Consider the following 23256-nt stretch of genomic DNA (forward strand, 5'->3'; position numbering starts at 1 on the left):
TGGTGCATTTGTTTAAATATCTTTAATAGTGGTACCTATTGATAACTATTTACATTGCTAAAAACTGCACTTATAGAAGTATATTAAAACAACATTGCTATTCCAATCTAAAGCAGAACATTTTAATCTTAATTCAGCAAGGGGGTGTTTATGTGGAAGAAAGAGCTGGGATCAAGCAATCAATTGTGAAATATTGGTATTCATAGAATGACTGCTTTTTTATTGTATTGGACTGTAGCTATCATGACCACTGTTGTCTGTCAGCAGCTTTGCAGGGTCTAAAGCAGAGGTCTTTCCAACAAAACAATGCTTCCTTAAATGATCTGCCCAGTTGGGATGTGTTTGATACATGATTCACTGGCCAAATCACAGGCACATCCCTTTAAAAACGAGGGCTTACACAGCCCCTTTAAAGCAGAGGAGAGCAGGTCCATACCTGGTCCTTCTCCAGTCACCACTATGCCCGCACGCTGGTGGGCATCTCCCAGCTGACCCTGCATGACACCGGCACACACATGGCCTCCATGCATGCCCAGCAGCCATTTGCTCAATCAACATGGTTGCTGGCTGCTGGTCTAGATAATAGCTTACATGCTGCTGCCAGGTTGGCCTCCAGGTTGTCCAGAAGAAATCATATCACTCCTGTTTTGAAAAATCTACACTGGCTGCCAATAGGTTTCTGGGCAAATATAAAATGCTGGTTATTCCCTATAAAGCCCTTAACAGCTTGAGCCCAAGGTCTTTAAGAGAACACCTTCTTCGTTATGAACCCTGCTGCCTGTTGAGATCATCAGGGGAGGTTCATCTGAGGGTGCCAAAGGCTTGGCTGGTGGCAGCTCAGAGGCGAGCCTTCTCTGTAGTCGCTGCAGGCTGTGGAGCATACTTCCTGCTGAGATTAAAGCTGCTCCATCCCTGATGGCTTTTAGGAAACAACTGAAGACACATCTCTTCAGCCAAGCTTTTTAGCTGAAGTTTTAGCTGATGTGTTTAGTTGAATTTTATTGATTGTTTTAATTTTTAATTTTATATATGTTTTAACGTGTTAAATTTTTTGGTGGGTTTTTATTTTTGTTTGTTTGTTTTGTAAACCACCTAGAGACTTTGGTAGTAGATGGTATATAAATGAATGAATAAATAAATAATAATAAATAAATAAATGTATTTGTTCCCCCTTTTAAGAGGAACAAAAGTGATCCCAGAAATTATTGTACTGTAAACCTATATATTTCTTCTAAATTGTGTTAACCAATATCTTTGGACAGGTTGGAGCATTGGGCAACTGAGATTGTAACAGAACAACCGTTATGTAACAGATAACAACTGAGATTGTAGCAGAAAAACAGGCTGGCTTTAGTAGGGAAAAGATCAGAGTTGATCAAAGCTTTGTCTTAAATTACATTAGCAAATATGTTGCAAGGTCTACAGTAGTACTGGCCCAAGATATCTCTGCACCTCAAGCAGAGCACTAAATGGCATCCCCTCCATTTCCTCTCCTTTTTCTTTCTTCCTGTTTAAATCACGAATCTCATTTCCTTCCTTCCTTCTTTCCTTTCAAATTCCTCCCGATGCCTTTGCTTTTTATTAAAACATCTCCTCCCTACTCCCGTCTTTATATCAGGTAAAGGAACTAAATATGCAATCAAGAATTTCCATTTGGTTCTCTCTCTGTACACATTAAGATAATAAGCCGGTTGACTTAGAAGTGAGTAAGTAAGCAGCTATGACAAATGTCACCAGATCCACTGCCTGAAGCTGCCCACTTCACCCTGCTTCATGCCTGGAGCCCTTGTCCAAGCAATATAAATGCGAAATGATGCTGCCAGATTGGTCTCCGGGATGTCCCATAGAGACCATAGTACTCCAATTCTAAAAGGTTTACACTGGCTAACATTCAGTTTCCAGGCAAAATACAAAGTACTGGTTATTACTTATAAAGCCCTTAATGGCTTGGGCCCACAGTATTTAAGAGAACACTTTCGGTATGAACCCCACTGCTTATTAAGATCTTCAGAGGACGTTCGTCTGAGGGTGCAACCAAACTCATCTAGTGGTGACTCAAAGGCATGCCTTCTCTGTAGCTGCCCCAGGACTATGCAATGTACTTCTAGCTGAAATTAGAGCTCCTCCATTTCTGTTGACTTACATCTCTTCAGCTAAGCATTATAGTTAGTTGGTGTTTTCATGGATATTTTAAATCAGTTTTTAATATGATCTGAATTGAGATCCATAAGAATGGGTAATGTGCCTGTGCAGGAGCCTCACAGAAGAATTCCGCAGCTCATCAAGGTGACCCTGCCCCGCCCACATGCCTTCAGCGTGCTATTTAAACTCTGACCAGGCGCCTGTTCTTCAGTTCTTTTCCAACCACTGTTGTGTTCAGTCCTCAGGCTTCTCACTCCTCATCGGTTAAGTTCTTCTTTCTGAGATTATCTGTAAGATTAAAAATATTGCACAGGCTGTAATGCCAAGCTTCCCTCAAAAGATCTCCATGACTTGTGTTTAATCTGCCTGGGAGAAGAGCACAATGTCTCTTTGTGCAACATATGCCTATCTTTCTCAAAGCAGATGAGAAAAAAACGGGCCTTGTGGCTTCAAGCTGCCATTCACAATGTACTAAGCCCTTCAACATCGGGAGAACCTCGCCCTAGGACCTCATTGTCTACTTCAAAAACGATGTCAGCTAAGCATCCTTCTTTGAAACCATAGCCATTGACACTGAGCTCAATGTTGGCATCATTTCAAATTCCAAAAATATTTTCAAAGTCCGCTCCCTCTTCAACACTGGAACGTTCAAGGTCAAAACGAAAGCATTCGGAATTGGAGGACCCGTCCTCTTCCCTGAGATCAAAGAAATCCAAAACAGTGGATTTAACAAATGAAAGAATACCATCTCCTTCAAGTCTTCAGACCCTGCCCTTGAACTCCTCGACCTCTGATGTCAGGATCAACAAACATCTCTCAACATCAAGAACTTCGGCTTTGAAAGAAAATGAGCAATGTGCATCAATGCCAAGGTTATCGACACCGAGAGCCCACTCTCTTTCTCCAGCTCCTACTCCAATATACTCTTCCCCTCCGTCGACACCTGCAGATTGATGTCAAGAGACCCCTTTGGTATCGATCCGCCAGTTGACGTGGCTCCAACCACTCGCGTCTCCCTTAATGAGGAAATGAGAGCGTATCACCGTCGTGTTAGGGAAATGGCTAAATCGCTGGGTTCTGACTTCCAAAGACAAAAAAAGAGTTACGTTCTCAGACAAAATATGTACTATCTCTCCTCCAAGACTTGGGGATCCAAGTCAATTGGAAAAAATCCAAGCTGGAGCCAGTTTGTGTAATCAACTACATTGGGGCTGTTTTAGACACAGAAACCAGGAAGGCATACTTACCTTGGGAACGCTTCCAGTGCGTCAGGGACCTGGTTCTCCATTTCCAGCAGCATCCATCTATCTATCTCAACTCATTCAAAGATCTTAGGTCTTATGGCATCCTGCAGCACAGTGGTGTGATATGCCTGGTTAAAGATTTGCAAGTTGCAACTTTGGTTTCTGTCGGTCTTCCACCCAAATGTGGATCATCAAGACCTACATCTGGTGATCCCAGATCAAATTCTATGCTCACTTACCTGGTGGTCAATGGGCAAGAATCTGCTGGAAGGGATTCCTTTTCAAATGAGGACCCCTTCTATCTGGCTAACAGACACCTCTCTGCTAGGCTGGGTGGCCCACTGTGGAGCACATCAGATACAGGGCAAGTGGACCTTTCAACAAACACAATTGCCTATCAATTTCCTTAGCTTCTAGCTGTCTTCAAAGCAATGAAAGCCACCACATACCTCTTGCCTGTGGGCTCCCCAGAGGCATCTGGTGGGCCACTGTGGGAAACAGGATGCTGGACGAGATGGGCCTTGTGTCTGATCCAGCAGGGCTGTTCTTATGTTCTTATGTTATGTTCCTACCACTTCTACAGAAAAAAGTTGTACAGGTGCAGTTAGACAATACCACCACCCTGGCCTACATTAACCATCAGGGAGGGACAGTATATCAAAATCTTTGTGCACTCAGCCTACAATTATGGCATTGTTTATCCAATGGCCATACACATAAAGGGCCTAGACAACATCCTGGCAGATGACAAGTCGAGTTTTCCCACAGCAATAACAACACAAATGGGAAATCAAGACAGAGTACATTACACCTCTCTTCACAAGTTGGATACAACCAACCATAGATCTCTTTGCCACTTTAGAGAACACAGTGTGCACTAGTTTCTGTTCCAGGGCAGGTCATGACCCACAGTCACTAGGAGACGCCTTCCAGCTGAATTGCCAGCAGGAGTTCCCTTATATGTTTCCTCTGCGACCACTGATCAGCCAAGTGGTTGCCTGCTTTCTAACTGCCCCAACAACAGGTATCCTGGTGACTCCATGGTGGCCAAGACAACCATGGTTTCCACAGGTACTCAAACTGTCAGGGAACCACTACCAGAGACTACCACAAGAGCTAGATATCTTAACACAGGACAAAAGCAGCATACTACACCCAGATGTTCTCACACTCTACCTAACAGCATGGCGAATCAACTCTTGAATAGGATCCTTCTAAACCAAAGGAAGTAATCCACCAGGCATAATTATAAACGCAAATGGCTCTGATTCAAATCCTATGCAAGGATGCATGGCTTTTGCCCTACCCATGTCACGATCAAGGATGTACTCCTCTACTTGACTGACTTAAAATCACAAGGACAGGCAAATATATCTTTGAAGGTGCACCTAGCAGCGCTATCTTCAAAACATCCAGGCTATGATGGAAAGACTCTCTTTTCACACCCAGTTAGTAAAGCTTTCCTGAAAGGCCTTGTGAATTTGTATCCACTCTTCCACTTCCACACCCATCGAACCATGGAGCATATCCTTGGTCCTTTCAACTTTGACAGAGGATCCATTTGAACCTCTGGGTTCTGCCGCCATCATACTAGTGACTTTGAAAACGGCATTCTTACTGGCCACCACTATGGCTAAACATGTAAGTGAATTGACAGCTTTGCGGATTCGCCATACACCAGAATTTATCCGGATAAAGTGCTAATACGTATGGACCCGGACATTTTACCCAAGGTGGTGTCTGACTTCCATCTCAACCAGGACATTGTTCTCTCTACGTTCTTCAGGAATCCATCTATCCCTTTAGAACGTGTAATGCACTCTTTGGATGTGCAGAGGACTCTTTTATTTTACCTGGATTGCACTAAGGACTTCATATCCACCAAGTGTCTGTCTGTAGCATTCAAGGGCTCTGCAAGAGGCTCCTGTATTTCCAGACAAAGAATGTCCAGATGGCTAGTTGAGCTCATCCTACTAGCATACAAGACACAGAACGTTCAACCACCTGAAGCAATCAAGGCCCACTCTACCCATGCCTATGCTTCTTCAGCTGCACACTTATCATGGGTAACCTTCACAGACACCTTTAAAGCAGCAACTTGGTCCACTGAGTTTCCTTTTGTCAAGCATTATGCCATAGATGTGCGCTCTGCTGCCGAGGCAAACTTCAGGAGAAGGTTTTGATGCAGGTGTTACAACAGCTACTTCTGCACCCTCCTCCGTGAAGAGCTAGTTAAACACCCATTCTTATGGATCTTGACGGATCTCGGTCCAGATAAACAGGTTGCTCACCTATAACTATTGATCTGGTAGAGATCTGTCTATATCCATAAGATCCTCCCAGACCACCCCTCTACAGTAGTGCTATGCTATGTGTGTACTGAGTGTGCAAGCTATTCTTCTTCTGTAATAAACTCACCTGATTCCAGATTATTGTTATCCACGGCAGTCGTCCAAGAACTGAAGAACAGGTTCCAGGCCCACCTTTAAATAGCACACTGAAGGCATGTGGGCGGGACTTCGTCACTTCGATGAGCTGCAGCATGTTACCGAGTGAGTCCTGCACAGGCGCATTACTTATTCTTATGGCTATCGGTGGATCTCTACCAGATCAATAGTTACAGGTGAGCAGCCTGGGTTTTTTTAACTGTTAAATTCTTGATTTGTTTTATTCTTGGTTTGTTTTGTGCTGTAAATTGCCTAGAGATTTAGGTAGTGGGCAGTATACAAACTTAGTAAATAAATATAAACTGTGGAATAGCAACAAAGGCATAAGACCTGCTCTTTGCTATAAAATTCTTTATACTAATACATTTATGATTCATCAGTTGTTATAGAAACTGCTGGACAACATCAAGTTGCCAATAAGTTCCTGTTACTAGTTGGGGATGAGACCAGTGTTTACTGGTGCCCTATTTGTTTAATTTTGATGTTAACAATTTGGTTCCTGAACTCCAGCTGCCAGTATATTTCCCTGTTTCAATAATGTTCTATAAGCGAAACTGTCAGGATGAACAGTTGATAATATGGTAGTACATTGATGATGTGGTTCTGTTATCTATCATACAAACTAAACAACTGAACTTGAATATTCAAGCAATATGGAACTTTTCAAAGAAGGAAATTCTAAAAAGACCAAAATTGTAGTCTTTGGAACTTCCACTCCATAACCACAAATGGTTCACTGAAGGACATAGAATAAGTCAAATATATTAACTGTTTGAAGGTTTGCTTTTCAGGAAAATGCACATGGGAGAACCATCTGGTTGCAATAAAGCTGAAAGCTGTTACTCAGCCAAGGCAATATTGAATTGTTCATATGTGACAGAAAGAAATCTCATTTTACTAACAGCTGAGGATTTTCCTGAGAAAAATCCTTCTGTAAATTATATATGGTACTGAAGTATGGGGAATAGCAGAGATTTAGCTATTGAAATACCTCAATTTAACTTCTGAGAACTTGGTTAGTAAGGACTACCTCCAGGAGTCCCTACACTGTATGTTAAGATGGACGTGGGACTGAAGTCTGTTGAAAAAATGATTATGGCATCTATGAGGTCCTATTTTAAGCTTGAATTTTTTGAGGAAAACTGAATACCCCAGAAATGAACATATGGGCTGACACTCTGCACACGAGTACATCTGCCTAAAGTTGCATTTGCACAATTTGCATAAGCACCGCAATTTGTGTAAATACAAAATGTATGTAATTTGCATTACACAAGAGTAAACCCATTACTTCCAATATTTATAAACAATGTCAGCTAAAGTGTATAAAATGTGTGTTAGAATCCCGCAGTGGTGCAGGCGGTTCTGAACCACTCACATTAACACTGTTGGGCATGTCAACCAGTCACCATACACTGTAGCATACTTCATGCCTTACAAAAAGTAGTGTATTTACCACCCCTATTCATTGCATTGCAGTATTTTACATTCAAGTAGAAATATACAATATAAGATAGGCTTTCTTAAAAAGTGGCCTCTCGCATATCCTTGGAACTGGCTCTATCCACCCCCGGCATAGTGCCTCCAGTGACTGTTGCTGGTGTCTATCTTATATTTCTTTTTCGATTGTGAGCCCTTCGGGGACAGGGATCCATCTTATTTATTTATTTTTATTTATTATTTCTGTATGTAAACCACTTTGGAAACTTTTTTTTTGAAAAGCAGTATATAAGTTGTTGTTGTTGTTAAACTTTGTTTCTAAACCTCTGTTTGCCCCTCAGTGGTTGTATAATGCCTCAGTCACATATGAAAAAAATTTCAGCTTCATGCTGGATATTTTCATAAACTTCATAGAAACTGCTGGGTTTTTCTCAAATGCTGTAAGGCAAATAGATTAGTTATTAGACACATCATTATACCTATATTATTAATAATAATAATAATAATAACAACAACAACAACAACAACAACAACAGCATTATTCAGATATTTATTTAAAAAGCAATGAGCTTGTGGAGTACACAGTTAACAATCAATGGCGAGACACTTGGACAGGTTAGCATTAGAAGAGGCATTTTCCAAGGGGACTCACTATCCCCTCTGTTGTTTGTAATCGCCACGACCCCACTTTCACAAATACTAAACAAAACAGGCCTCGGATACCAAACATCTAAAACATCCAGTCAAATCAACCATCTGCTGTACATGGATGATCTGAAGTTGTATGGAAAGTCCCAGTCAGAAATCGAATCACTGCTAAGCACTGTCCGTATATTCAGTAGCGATATAGCAATGGAGTTTGGACTAGACAAGTGTGCTGCATTAATAATGAACAGAGGGAAAATAAGAAAAACAGAAGGAATAGAACTGCCCAATGGAAGCAAGATCAAGAACCTGGAAGAGAAAGAACATTACAAATACTTGGGCATTCTCCAGGCTGATAACATCGCACACACTGAAGTTAAAAGAAAAATTGGAAGTGAATACATCAGGAAAGTCAGAAAAATCCTCAAATCCAAACTCAATGGTGGGAACACCATACAAGCCATAAACACCTGGGCTATACCTGTTATCAGATACACTGCAGGAATAATAGACTGGACCCAGGCTGAGCTAGAGACGCTGGATTGTAAAACCAGGAAAATCATGACCATCAATCATGGTCTGCACCCCCGCAGTGATGTTGATAGGCTATACGTCCCTCGCAGCTCAGGTGGAAGAGGAATGCTGCAAGTCCATCAAACAGTAGAGGAGGAGAAAAGAGGCCTTGAAGAATATATCAAGGACAGTGAAGAAGATGCACTTCAAATGGTCAATAACGTGAAACTATTCAACACCAATGAAAGAAAGCAGGCCTACAAGAAAGAACAAGTCAAGAACCGAGCAGAAAAATGGAGAAATAAGCCCCTGCATGGTCAATATTTGCACAATATAAGTGGAAAATCAGACATCACCAAGACCTGGCAATGGCTTAAGAATGGCAACTTGAAGAAAGAAAGAGAGGGTTTAATACTGGCTGCGCAAGAACAGGCACTAAGAACAAATGCAATAAGAGCAAAAGTAGAAAAGTCAACAACAAACAGCAAGTGCCACCTTTGTAAAGAAGCAGATGAAACAGTGGACCACCTAATCAGCTGTTGTAAAAAGATCGCACAGACTGACTACAAACAAAGGCATGACAAGGTAGCAGCGATGATACACTGGAACATCTGCAAAAAATACAAGCTACCTGTAGCCAAAAATTGGTGGGACCGTCAAATTGAAAAAGTTGAAGAAAATGAAGATGTAAAAATATTATGGGACTTCCGACTACAAACAGACAAACATCTGCCACACAGTACGCCAGATATAACTGTAGTGGAGAAGAAAGAAAAACAAGTCAAAATAATCGACATAGCAATACCAGGGGATAGCAGAATAGAAGAAAAAGAAATAGAAAAAATCACCAAATACAAAGATCTACAAATTGAAATTGAAAGACTGTGGCAGAAAAAGACCAAAATAATCCCAGTGGTAATTGGCGCCCTGGGTGCAGTTCCAAAAGACCTTGAAGAGCACCTCAACACCATAGGGGCCACAGAAATCACCATCAGCCAACTACAAAAAGCAGCTTTACTGGGAACAGCCTATATTCTGCGACAATATCTATAACAACTGACAATAAAATTCAGCCATCCCAGGTCCTTGGGAAGGACTCGATGTCTGGATAAAACAAACCAGTCAATAACACCTGTCTGACTGTGTAAACAAGAAATAATAATATAACAACAGCAACAACATTGACAATAAAATTCTGGCATCCCAGGTCCTTGAGAAGGACTCGATGTCTGGATAAAACAAACCAGTCAATAACACCTGTCTGACTGTGTAAAATAATAATAATAATAATAGTTTGATTTCTATACTGCCCTTCCAAAAATGGCTCAGGGCGGTTTACACAGAGATATAATAAATAAATAAGATGGATCCCTGTCCCCAAAGGGCTCACAATCTGAAAATAAACATAAGATAGACACCAGCAACAGTCACTGGAGGTACTTTGCTGGGGAGGGATAGGGCCAGTTACTCTCCCCCTGCTAAATAAAGAGAATCACCACGTTCAAAGGTGCCCCCTGCTAGGGGTATATGTAAGCTGATGGTTTTGTGGCTGCATGCTAAATTTACATTTCTGATTTTTTTTTTAAATGGATACCTCTTCCTTCCTCTAGATGATTGAATTAAAGCATGAAAGTCACAAAATGAGAAGCAATTAGCCATTGTCATGCTCATTCAGATGAATGGTCCATATTGTTCAACATTTCCTAAACAGGGCATGATGCTACTAGTCCCTGGCATCTGAGATGTACAGAACTTGATGCCTCTGACTATCATAGTTAAAACTCACCGGCAGACATTCTCCGCGTATTTATACGACACTTTTAAAGTAATGTTTGCTAATGGCCATCGCAATATCTTCCATCAGCCATCTGTTTATATGAGATGCATGTCCTTGCTCAGTTTCAAACATTCACTGATACACAATACTCTAAATGTGAATGTAAATAGACTCATATATTTCTGCTCTGTTAAAATTTCTTTCTTAATACATGATTGGCACTCACATGTAGTCACCCATCCAAATGTAAATCAAGGCAGACCTTGCTTAGCAGAGGGGACAATTCATGCTCACTGCCCCAAGACCAGCACTCCTCCCCAAACACAGTGTACTGCATGGTTACCAATGTGTTTCCAGGCCCATTTCAGTGTGATAGTTCTTACTTTTAAAGCCCTAGATATCTCAGAACCTCGGTACTTTAACTACTGTTTTTGCCCATATGTGCACCTCACACACATTCTGCTTGACCTCTGCAATTTTTCTTGGAGTGTCAGTGCCATGTGAGGCATGAACAGGGCCTGTTCTGTAGCCACCCCAGTGCTTTAGAACTCCCTCTAGTCTTACTGTTTATAGTTTGATTTGTTGTAAGCCACTTTGGTCTGTCATTTTGTTAAAAGTGGACTAGATTTTATTTATTTATTTTTTAAATGTCAGGTCCTCGCCATTATCACCCCCTCTCCTTTCCCAAGTTTATCTGGATGCATCAGTGAAAGCTTCTGGAGGCAGGGGGAAAGTACATTAGATTCTTCATTAGATTCTAGACACGGTACAAGAATATCCAGGGTGCAAGGAATCATGGGAGTGCATTTCCTATAGTTTCTGGTGGACCTATCTAGCATACTTGCAGGAGCATCTAAGGTCTAATCAACCCCTTGCCTTCCCTTGAGCTTTCCCGGCCATTTCCTTCATATCCAGCTAAGTTTGAGAAAAGGCTGGGGCCGCTCGGTAAAGCTTCCTATCAGGGAGGGCTAGGGGAGCAGCCTGATCTGATCCCCAATTAAAGGTCCAGATAGTATTGTTCAAGAATAATCGAAATTATTTTCCCTGAAGTGTTTTCAGTAGGCAGGCAGAAAATCTACCCATCACTATTCCTGAAAATTCCTAACACCCTGCTTTTTGCTGTGTTGCAGCACTTTGGATTACTGTTTGGAGAGAGCTTTCGAATATAACCACCAAGATTTCACCTTCCTAATACAAACTATTCAAAATGTGGAATACCATATGACATTTTCTTGCCCATTAATCAAGCTGGGGAAAATCCTTCTGCATAGTCTGTTTCTGAATTAACTGCCCTGAATATTCCTGTGCTATCTCCAAACTTGGACAAATAGCTATTGCTTACCCTATACAAAACATTTATTATATAAGGTAGCAGCCCCAGTGAAGAGTCTAACAAGACCTCATTGTTCTCCTTCCTTTGTTTTGAAAATATCTAGTCCTAAACTTTTTATTATCATCTGCCTTAATCAGTTAACAAGCATAATTTATCTCTGCCCCCCTCACTTCTAAGTTTTCTTAACTGTTATTCAGGAGATTTGTTGTTGGTTGTTTTTGTTTGTTTTTTTAATTGAGAATACCGGTACACTTTGCTGCTGGATCACCCCTGTCTACATACTATCTAACACCAAATTTTTTATTAAGTTTGTGATGCATGGCCACTCTTGCAGGATTCATATTAACTTTGCTTCAGCATGGAGTTTTCTACCAAGTTTTTTTTATCAATTTACCTTGGATGGAGTCATTTAATCAGATAGATTAGAGCCCTAGAATCACTGGGATGAAAGGTAGCACAAAAGCCCTATGTATAGTACTCTGAGCAAAATACATGAGCAATTTATATATACAGTCATTTTCTTGAGCTATACATAGAGAAACAATGGTGTGTTTGGACCGAAATTAGTGAGACATATTTCTAAAATACAGGTATGTCAAAAGGTGGAGGGGGAGGGTTGCCTGTTAGCTTATGTTGCTAGATAGGCATGACTGTAATCACCTAAGATATTAGTTTTGTTATGCCCATTTCTATAAAGTATCTAAAGCCAAGACTACCTATAAATCTATCAACCATCTGACATTAAAACTGAGGAATTTATGGCCTTTCAAATGACTCCGTATAGGTATAGGTTTTTAGAGCTAGTTCCACATATTTATTGAGGGTTTTGTTTTTGTATTTGGGATTTGTGTGTGGTGGTATTTGGAATTGGATCATAGTGAATATTTTTACATGGAAATGTCTGACAAATATATTACATATTGTTAAAAAATCCTGAAGAAAAAGACAGAAACTCAGTAAGTGCTGTGTAAAGTATTAAATTTCCCATCCTTTTATCATCTGCCCATACTTTTAAGCTGTAGGGATGTGCACAGAATCGCCAACGGCTGGTTTGAAAGTGGGAGGATTACCTTTAAGGAGCAGGGAGGGTGTTCTTAGCCCCCCCCCCACGCTGTGTTTCCACCGCAAGTGCTGTGTTTAAAAACAGTTCCGTGGGGCGGCAGTGTACCTTCTTTGCGCCCCAGAGCATGTCGGACCAGAAATACACCCTCCCTGCTCCTTAAAGGTAAGCCCTCCACCATAGAACTGGCTGAACCTCCAGTCCTTCGAACCGATTTGGAGGTCCGTAACAAGGCCTCCGAACCGGTTCATGCACATCTGTACTAAGCTGTCCTTTGCAGATATATTAAATGCCTTAGCTGGCTCCTATTTTCACCCAAGCTAATGCATTATATTTTTTTAAACTGCCTGTATTTACCAATTTAAAGAAAAGATTCTGCATACAGAATACTTAGAATACAGAGTTTATGTAGCTTATATTTCTTTTGCAAGTTGGTGAATGTTAAGATTGAGTGCCCACAGTGGAATATTTTAGATCAATACTCCACAGGTAGAATGCAAAAAACAATTTCATTTCTTCATATATAAAATGGAGAAATAGCTTATTAGCAGAAGGCAGCTGTTTTCATGTGAATGTTTTCTCTTAAGAGAGTTTTTGGCAGAAATGTGTGTGATTTCAGAAAACATAACGTAAAGGTATTATATTTTTAGCATTGAGGCTGGTGGATGAGAACTGTTTTATACAGCTCTTTTCTTTTCTTTCTTTTCTTTCTTTTCTTGTAACCTGTAGTCGGTGAGTATTCTTCCTGATTATTGAACTGTTGGTTCATTTTGCATACTAACGCATCCCTCTTTAAACTTTAGCATGCACGGTAGCAACATAAATTCTAACTTTCTCCTTTCTGTACTCATCTGTAAATGCCCTCCAACCTCTGCTGTTTGTGTCTCACGTCTCACACCTGTTATCTTTTTATCTTCCCTTTTCCTCACTTCTATCCACCTCTCCTTCATCACTTCTTCATTCTCAACAAAGAAAGAAATGGTGTGATATTTCTTCTCCTTCCCAAGCCACCACTAGAAAGCATTGGCCACTTCAAGGTAAAGGGCAAAGGCTTGAAACGGAAGGTCTTTCACGCTAGCTGTGAATGGTATGCTGTGCAGAGCACCAACGGTTACTTTTTATGCTCTACCCCTCCATTTGAAATGTTTTGATTCCTTGTAAAACTAGAACAAGAGAGAGTTTCTGAACATTGGAGTAAAGAGATTTAAAAAAAACAAACAAACCAAAAAACCCTTTTCTCTTTGTGCATTATTGTGGTTTTTTTCAGAAAGCACAATAATTTTTTTTCCTATCTTGCCTTTGTTAGATTGTTTAGTTATAGTTCCTGAGTCATAAAGAGAAGCATCCCCATCTGGAAAGCAGAGGGAAGGATTTTGCCAGTTTCAGAAAGTGTTTGGCCAAAGCAGACACAATAGCATCAGAGTTATTAGATCAGGCTTATGGCAGTGTATTTTTAAAAGCAGTGTTAGACTTCTGACCCAGCCATCATGGCTTGCAGTTAGGAAATTTAGCAGAATGAAAGCACTAAATGTGTCCTGAGACTTATCTGTCTTCAGCAGGGACTCAGACTATTTTTTACAATGGAATTAGTAAAAACATTTTCTTGAAGCCATTTTCTGTATCAAAGAATTTTTTTCACAAAGTGGTAGGGATACTCATTATTCAGGACATTCTTAAGTGAAGTTTGTGTTCAGAAATAAAAGTGGTGCCTTAACTCATTTCAGAGACATTTTCTCATAAGCTTATATTATACATATAAATCCAAAGGGGCCACACACAGCCGTACACATACACCAAGGCTTTTACAACCCTTTCCTATTGCAGCCTCTCATGCCTCCTAAAAAGCTGCCCTGAAGGTTGGGAGACTCTTCGGAGCAGGATTGGGTGCAATGTGCAGGGAATAAGCCACAAAGGAAAACTGACAACTTCAGTAAGTGAGTGGCAGTGCTTTTTACTTGTTCGTGGGGTTCTTTGGATCCCAGCCTATGAGTAAATCCTGCAAAACGGTTTGGAGGCAAAAATGTACTGAGAAATTTTATGATCGCTATATCTTTGGTGAAATTGTTTTAATTTATAATGCTTTAATATACAAAATGATGCATTTTGGTATATATTATGAGGGAACATTGTTTAATGTTCCCTCATAATATATTTATGTGGGCCTTTAAGACCCACTGATTTCAACAGAACCGGTATGCTTCTATTGGCCATGATTCTGAAGCACATGACTGTGCAAGGTCCACTGAAAACAATTTGTGTGCTTAGAGTCAAAATAAAGAGGCCGGTCAGGAGCCGACATTATAAGAACCTATTATTTACCGAACTGCAGCATCGCCTTAGGTTGCATAGTTTCATCACTGTTGAAAAACAGAGATCTGGCAAATAATAGGAGTGACTACTAGTATCTGCAGTAAGACTCTATCTGTCTTGCAGAAGAACTAAAATTTCTGCAGATGCAGTAGGGAAGCAGTCAAATGTCTCCAGCTCCTAATATGTAACTTTCTGAAATTTAGGGGTGGAATTAGTAGTGTATATGTTGTTGACAGCTGATACCTGTTTATAAATTCCAGCTACAGTCAGTTTGTACACTTAAAAAACATACATACATACATTTATTTGTTTGTTTGTTTGTTTGTTTAACAAAAATATCTTCTGTGGCCTCTTTGAGCAGACAAATGGTGGTGGTGGGTGGGGGGGTACTTTTCCATTCTGACAAACTGAAAACAAAAGGCTGCACATGTTTAGACCCATGGAAGATGGTCTAATAAAACCTCTTTCACATTTCTTGTAGAAGTCTGGTCACTGCAATAACTCTGTCAAACATAACTCCTATGCTGCTGTTCCTGTCCTTCACCTTTTTGACTCTATGGGAAATTACTCTGCTTTGGGATAACAACTCTCAAATTCATCTTGTTCCTTTTACAAAGATAATGAACCATGTAGTGAATCCAACTAGCATGATCTGTTCACGCTTCTGCCCTGTGAGTTATGTAGGAATGTGTGTTCTAAGAGTGTAGAACTGTAAATAGTTACCAACCAAGTCTTTTTTAGTAGTGCCCAGACTAGACTCCCCTGTTTTGTTGTTAAGGGGCAAACTAGCTCCTTCAGAACTTAGGCTACCCCTCAGCCTCATGCACACGGGCTTTGCTTGACTACACAGATTAGAATGGGTTTGTTGAATGCTCTAAGCCAGTGTTGCTGCTTCTATACCCAACAAGGAAGGGGCAGTTATATGCTAGGGATTGCACTTTCCTAATTCTCTGCTGTAGCAGATTACCCTAATATGTAGGCTCCTTCTTGTTTCCTGTAGGCTCCTGCCCAGAGACTCAAGCGTCCGAAGCTCCAGCAGCAGCGCAGATGGACGGGCCCGATCTAGCCTTTCCCATGTCTCCCCGGACTAGCAAGAGCCGCATGTCTATGAAGCTGCGGCGTTCCTCTGGTTCAGCCAACAAGACCTAAGAAGGGGTGAAGCCTGCATCCTCTTCCCCCAGAAAACATCAGCCTCTCCCCTGTGCTTAAGGAGAATCTCTTTTCCCTTGTCCTTCCACTCTTATGTTTATTTTAGAGAACCACATTGGAATTTTATTTCAAACTGAAAATATTTTAGCTTTTGTTAGAATATTTTATCCAACTTCCTGCTGCTATAGTCTGTCTGTGCAGTTTTCTTTCTGCACCTTTTTACCTTTCTTTGTGAGACGTTCAACAATTAAATAGCCACTCTGTTTTAACCTCTGGGGTTGATAGCTAACCATCCCTGGACCTGGAGTCTGCAGGCATGTTCCACTCTATTTATTGTGCAGCCCTCTCAATAATGTACCAGTTGCAAATGAATGTACTACTTTTCAAATGAAGATGCATTTATAAAGGCCTCTTCAAAGTGATGCTAAAATAACACAGAATTATGTACAGAGTGTGATACGAATAAACCCTTCAAGTAAGCAGAAGCTCATCACCAGCTCTGTTACTGTTAATCACTGCTGGACAGAAACAACAGCAAGATAACGGCGCTGAAGTATTAACAGCTTTCTCCTTTCTCTTGGTGGTATTTGCTTTTCAGTTGGGAGTTACAGCTGCCGTCAGCCCTTCTCTTCCAAAAATGAGACTGTTTCTTGATCTAGCTGTGTAGGATACACATACACACACTTTCAAGCACTTTGCCATGTCAATCATTTGCTCTGAGCTATGTACCATTACTTGGGGAGAAACAAAGGAACTGTGTCCTTACATTGGCAGATGTATACGCAAACACATTCCACCCCACACTCCTACTCCCCCAGAGGTATTTTCATACCGAAGAAGAAATACAGCTGCATCGTTTGCCATATTCTGCTCTAACAAAATGTAGCATGGCACCGGTACTAACTGCATGTGTAAATATCTGTCCCTCAGCTGGGCAACTATAGAAATATATATTGATGTATTTGTTCGCCGTGTAGTATATACAAATTTGTAATGGTTGAAAAAAAGACATGCTATTTAATAATACAATAAAATTATTCTTACCACCTTCTGTATACTCCATATTCCATTTCGAATACTGGAAAGGTTCACTTAAATCAATAGGAATTTGGCTAGCTTTATGAGGAGTGTGGAGAGCAGCCATGGAATGGCTGATCACTTGGATATAGGATTGCTGAGCCTTTACAGTGAGAGCCTTAACTGACAACAGTTTGATTTACAGAGACTTCTTTTAGTCCCACTTAATTGTTCCAGATGTGGTTTTTCTAAAACCTTTGTTTCTAGCTCAGTAATTTTGTTTAAGCAGGTTGAGAAAGCTGCAACAAGTAAAGCATTTAATATTGAAAATGTAGAATTTTCCGAATAACACCTATGAAATATCTTATGTGGAAACTTCTGCCTAGCAACTTTCAAGCCCTTTTGGGTTCCCAAGTCGAGCTATAGTACAAAGTGTGATTGGTAATGTCAGGTTTTTGCAGGCAAGTGTTCTTAAACTGCTTTCACAACTGCAGAGACTTGTCTGATATTTGTCTTATGCAATTACTAGTCACATCATATCCCACAACAGTGTCAAATCCACCTCACAAGACTTGTACAAATGTATGATAAGTTTGCTTGCTGGCTTAGCCTGTTCAAATAACTGAGGAAATAGCTAATATTAAAATAGTTTGCAGTGGAAGCCATTGTCAACTAGATTAGGGGGAAATGTCTTTTCTAAACTTATATACCACCTGATTTTTTTAAAAAGACACCCTAATTCTAGATATATAGAATAGATACGTTAATGCCATATGGCCTAAACCTGGAGAAGAATACCTGATATATCCTAGCAACAACTTATAGGTTCCATCCTCTGTTCTACAACTGTTAGTTAAGCCTACTACCTCCCATTCTGAGCAACCGAGGAGCTGCAATATTTTGCTTTGTATAATCTGTATTTCTGTTCTGTGAAATCACTGCAAATAATTTTATTTAATCTATAATAATTGCTCCTTAACCTACTTTCTACAAATTATCTTGGGAAGTAAATAAAACTGGAATGAAAAAGAAGCTGGCTGTTGCCATCTCTAATCTTCCGTTGAGCAGCACCATACAGTAGTTGCCTCGGTAAAATAAATTCTTCAAAGTTTACCCCCAGTATAGAAAGCGGTGAGTGGTATGCAAAACTTACCCCAATTATAGAGCTAAGTCTGTATTTCTAGAAAATGCAACTGTAAAGAACTTGGGAGGGGAAATACTTCCATCATTTCCAGTGAAGTGATCCTATCTCACTCTGATTGACACACTGGAAATGAAGACTAGGATCCAAAGAGCTGCTCTAGCATCCTTTGAACAGGTGATGCACATCCTATCTTGCAAATTTAGGAACTCCCCTCTATGTCAAACTAGTTTGCTGTAGAGTATGGAGGGCTTAAAGAAAAATCTACCCATCCCCGAATTCACTGAATTAGTTTCATGGTTCTGTGGAGTGTAGTCGAATACTTTGTTGAAAAACAGGAAAGCAGTTTTTACCCCTCTCTCCTCCCCCTTACCCTTTTGCGTTTTTATTCACTTTCAAATGTTAAACAAAATATTCAGAAATCAAACGGATAACTACAAAATATCACCAATCCAGAATGTAATCGCCAGTAATGATAAGAGCAGACGGAAGGACTACTTGGTAAGTATTTTATGTATGTATATTATATATAGGACGGGACCTTGACTTTCTACGAATATCCGACGATGTTTTAATACAAGCTACAACCAATATAACATTTTACAGCAAATTAAATGCTTTAAAACTTCAGAGGCTAGGTAGGCAATTGAAAATTAGCTCTCCTTCCCTTGGAGAATTAATGAACCTTCGTTAAATACACTGTCGGAATGTACTTCTATCCTGTTGACAGGATCCGAATGAAAGAAGTCGCTCACCGTCTCTCCCCAGAAAGCACACATTAGGGCGGACTATAGTATTTTGCGCATACCGAAACTGTTTAGTTTGTTTTCTGTTCAACTCAATGCCACATCTTTTCAGTCAAGAAGGAAAAGGTGCTCTCTTTCTAAAATATATGGTTAGTCTGCTTTCCCTTTACTTTGCTGAAAAGTTAAGATTTTAGTGTTTGGGAACAGTTTGGATTCACAGAATATACAGCGCACTCTAACCCGTTTATAAGGCAGGAAGGAGAATTCGTGCTCCGAAGTTAAAACGCTTGGCATGACGTATGTAAAAAGTCTGATGATTTCGTTTGGCCATGCACTGAGACTTTCCATAGGAATTACAGTCCGCATAGGGTTTCGTCCAGGTCACCCCCAGCGGGTGCTGGGAGAAAGAAAGGCTTAGAGGAATACTATCTCATAAATCAGTTCCAAGGAACGGGAGAATGGGTCAGTCCGGAGGACACTTGGCAAGCAAATACCCATTGCTGCTCTAGGCTTGTCATCGTTCAGTCCGGCGGGAAGCAGGTCAAGCATCGGCCGGCGATCCTAGCAGCCTGGCCGGACGGGCATTTGCAGGAGGAGGACCTGCCTGTTCTCTGAGGGATGGCACTTGTTGATGTGCCGGGTGAGGCCAGGCGAGCTGAAGAAAGTCGAGGGGCAATGCTTGCACGAGAAGATCTGCTGCTCGCCTTGCGCCACGCTGACCTCGGGGTGCCCCAGAGGCAACAGCAGCTCATCCCTCACAGCGTGCCATAGCCGGTGCTTGTCCCTGATGTCCGCCGAGGGGAAGTGCGCCCCACACAAGTGGCAGGGGAAGGTGATCTGCTGCTGCTGCTGCTGCTGCTGCTGCTGAGGCGGGTGGGGAGGTTGGGGGCTGCCGGCGTAGGCGGCGGGCCCCGGGGGCTGGTGGGTGCCCAGGTGCTTGCGCAGGTACGCCTGGCGCCGGAAGGTCTTGTGGCAGTATGGGCAGAGGAAGAGCTCGCCTGGCGGGGCGCCCCCCAGGCTGGAGCCGTCGGCGGCGGCCGCGACTTCACTGGCTGGGCGGAGTTGGGCAGAGCGGGAAGGCGGCGGGTCTCGGCAACAGGAGCTGTCCGCGGTACTGTGGTGCTGATCGCGGCCGGTCTCCCCGCTGCTGTTCTCTTTGTCCTGGGCGGGGCCGGCAGAAGCGGGCGGACGCGGCTTGTGCCAGCGGCGGTGCGAGGCCAGGTTGGCCGGGCAGCTGAAGATCTTGTGGCACTCCGGGCAGCGGTACTCGACGCGCACGATGCGCGAGCAGCGGTGCTGGGCCAGAGCCAGCGGGTCGGCGTAGGGCTCCTTGCACAGCTGGCAGACGAACTCGCCCAGCAGCGTCGGGCGGGCCCCGCGGGGCCCCTCGGCGCCCGCTTCGGCCGCCGCCTTGATCCGCAGCCCCAGCACCGGCGACTTGGTCACCTCGTCGTTGAAGCTCAGCTTGCGCACGGCCTTCGGCTTCTTGGTCGGCGGCGCTTTGGCACGGGGCGGCCTCTTGAGCGCCGCTGCGGGACAGAGCTGCGCGGCTGGCAGCGGGAGTGGCACAGGCAACGGGAGGGGTAGCGGCGTGCGAGGGAGCAGCGGCAGCTTCTCCTCCACCGTGAGGGTAGGCCCCAGTGGGAAGGACTCTGCCAAGACAGGAGAGCGAACGCAGCGCTGGGATTCCCCGGTTGCTGGGGCTGCACCGTCGGAGCAGTCCGCTCCCCAGACCGCCGCCAATGGGGAGTTTGGCTGAGGCAGCGGCTGGTGCTGCGGCTCTGGCAACTGCGCCGGGACGCGGGGCTCTTCTCCCAGGCTGCTGGGTACAAGGGGCCCGCCTGCAGGGGGGCGCACTCGGTAGGAACCCCCCGGTCTCCTGCTCCGCTTCACCAGGAATCCCCGCGGCATCTTCCTGGGACAGCAACACGTGGGACGCGGGACAGCAGCGCTCAACTGGCCCCAGCGGCTCCGCCTGCCCGACGGGCGTTTATACCTCAGGCACCTCTGGGGAGCCCGCGCGTCATCCTTCCCTCGGTCCAGGGCCGCCAATGAGGAGTTGGGAAGACGGATGTGGTGGGGGCAGAGCGGGCTGCAAAAGGCGGGAGAATCTGGAGGAGGGAGAGGAGGGGCGAGCCGGGGTGGGGGTGGGGAGGCCAGCTTACCTCAGCACCAAGCAAGTTTCCCGTCTACAACCCCGCGCAGGTGCTTGCTGCTCCTCACTGCACTGGCTGAGCGACCCTTCCAGCCTGCTTCGCCAGACTCCCCTTGTTGCGCCTCAGCCTTCCAGTCACTCAGAGTCTCGTCCCCGCAGCAGTTCCAGAGCAAGCATCCCTCCCTGGCGAACCGCCACCTGCCCCACAGATTTCGCGCTAGCAGAAGTCGGGCACTTCAAACGTCCGGGAATTCCCGGCATCACCAAGCTCTGCCTGTGAGGTGCTGCAGGCGCCTTTGCTGGGAATGGCAGAGCGCGAAAGAAACTCCTTATGTTTCCCTCTCCCTCCTCGAGAGAAGGGGCTGGACATTTGGGACCCCGTTCAAAGCAAAGAACCACTGTTCTCTCTCTCTCTCTCTCTCTCTCTCTCTCTCTCTCTCTCACACACACACACACACACACACGTTGGACGACTCTGGCTCCTTTCTCGGAAAACTGAAGCAAGAGAATTATAACATGAATGAGATATACAAATATGAATAAGAGAGTTCATAATATAAAGCAAGAGACTGGCCTAAAAATGTTTTGCCAGTTCCCCACCCCCAGTCCTGGAGTCCAATTCTCCTGACGCCTTCCCTTCCTTGTAACTTTCACCGAGGAAAAGGCAGTGGGGAAGTTACTTTGACTTTCACACTAACCCTCTTTCCACCAAAAACGAAACTCTTCCCAGCTCAATAGAAGCGAGGATTCTACTGGAAAGCAGCTTCTAAAGGAGCTCAGAAAAGCCTGGGACGACTTGATCAGGGGCCTTGGCTGCCACAGCATCCAGCCGGGGAGCTGTCCAGCAGCACTCGCTTGTTGATCTTTGGAGCGATAGATTCAACTGGGCACGTCAGGAGTCATATCTCCCTTCACTGGTATCTCCTCTCCAAACCTCGAACCAGAAGCAATAATGCTTGTGGCGGCCAAGCTCGCTGCTGAAGAAGACAAGACTGAGATAAACTGCTTCCAGCCACTGGCTCAAGTTGCCCTTGTCTCCAAAGGCTTAGTCCCATGATCTGCTTTCAAGGGCAGTACAAGGTGCAGCCTGACAAAATGTGAATAAAGCTGAAGCACTTTCAGAAGAAGGAGGCCTCTAGATGTGCTCACCGAAGTGACGATTAGCACCTGAGAACAGCTATCCTGGCAAGAATCAGCCCCAGATCATGCCATTAGAAAGCTGGACATGCTCTGTTTGTCTCACACTTTCACTACTGAAATTTTTTTTGATTTTCTTCTCTTGAGCCTTCATTTGTTAGGCCTTCAGTTTTACCTCCTTCAAAATGTTTGATGTGAAAGTCGTTCACCTCTCTCATTGCTCAGACTGTATAATAGCTTCTCAAATCCCTACACTGGGTCACTCTCTACCCTCTTCTACAGCTAGTGATTACTATCTTTGTTTCATCATAATATCCCTGTGAACTTTGCTCCCTTTGCTGCCAAAAGCCTCAGCTTTCTTACATGGCACTGCCTTTCCCCCTTTGTTGCCCTGGGCTCTTAGAACAGCTATGTAGTGCCAGCTCCCTCTCTTCCTTCGAAATCCTCCTCAAACCTCATCACCTATTTCACTAACTTTGCTTTGATGCCTTCATCCTTACTGCCCAACTGAGATAAAGTCTAAGGACATGTAACTATATTTGTCAATATTTGTTACCTGTTACCCTTGCAGCTCTCTTTCCTCCCTTCCTTATCCATTCTTAGATGTCTCCCTCACTTTCAAATTTTACACTGTGAATTCTGCAAAGACCTCTCTTTTTGCTTATATTGCTTGTAAAGCACCAAAAGCAATGATGATGATGATGATGACAGCAACAACAATATCTGGGAGATGGGAAGAGGGCTCTGTTGGGTAGGACCTTGAGTGCTTGCCTCTGCTCCACCCTTTCCAGGAAACTGCCATTTATTTATTATTATTATTATTATTATTATTATTATTATTATTATTATTACATTTATATCCTGCTCTTCCTCCAAGGAGCCCAGAGCGGTGTACTACATACTTGAGTTTCTCTTTCACAACAACCCTATGAAGTAGGTTAGGCTGAGAGAGAAGTGACTGGCCCAGAGTCACCCAGCTAGTTTCATGGCTGAATGGGGA

The 23256-nt window shown here is 43.1% G+C and overlaps 2 protein-coding genes across 11 annotated transcripts in view; one reads left to right on the forward strand and one right to left on the reverse strand.

Annotated features, from left to right (window-relative positions):
* RALGAPA1 (Ral GTPase activating protein catalytic subunit alpha 1) overlaps positions 1 to 17111 on the forward strand; it is a 287874-nt gene extending 270763 nt beyond the window's left edge. For 6 of the 10 annotated variants that reach the window (XM_053285328.1, XM_053285351.1, XM_053285376.1 and 3 more), the window contains 2 exons: positions 13574 to 13688; positions 15912 to 17111. In XM_053285328.1, coding sequence (XP_053141303.1) covers positions 13574 to 13688; positions 15912 to 16002 — 206 coding nt within the window. In that variant the 3' untranslated portion in view covers positions 16003 to 17111. The remainder of the gene's footprint in view (positions 1 to 13573; positions 13689 to 15911) is intronic. The other 4 variants (XM_053285334.1, XM_053285383.1, XM_053285398.1 and 1 more) reach the window with 2 other exon arrangements.
* A 1538-nt stretch (positions 17112 to 18649) lies between these two features.
* INSM2 (INSM transcriptional repressor 2) lies at positions 18650 to 20987 on the reverse strand. The gene has a single exon (XM_053284251.1). The coding sequence runs from the start codon at positions 20873 to 20875 to the stop codon at positions 19526 to 19528; it is 1350 nt and encodes a 449-aa protein (XP_053140226.1). The 5' UTR covers positions 20876 to 20987; the 3' UTR covers positions 18650 to 19525.
* Between the last annotated feature and the right edge of the window lie 2269 nt (positions 20988 to 23256).

Source organism: Hemicordylus capensis, chromosome 1, assembly GCF_027244095.1.
Source record: "Hemicordylus capensis ecotype Gifberg chromosome 1, rHemCap1.1.pri, whole genome shotgun sequence".
NCBI classification, from domain to species: domain Eukaryota; kingdom Metazoa; phylum Chordata; class Lepidosauria; order Squamata; family Cordylidae; genus Hemicordylus; species Hemicordylus capensis.

Coding starts and splice junctions, on each gene's coding strand:
- INSM2 (XM_053284251.1), bottom strand. CDS start 20,875: ATGCCGCGGGGATTCCTGGTGAAGCGGAGCAGGAGACCGGGGGGTTCC.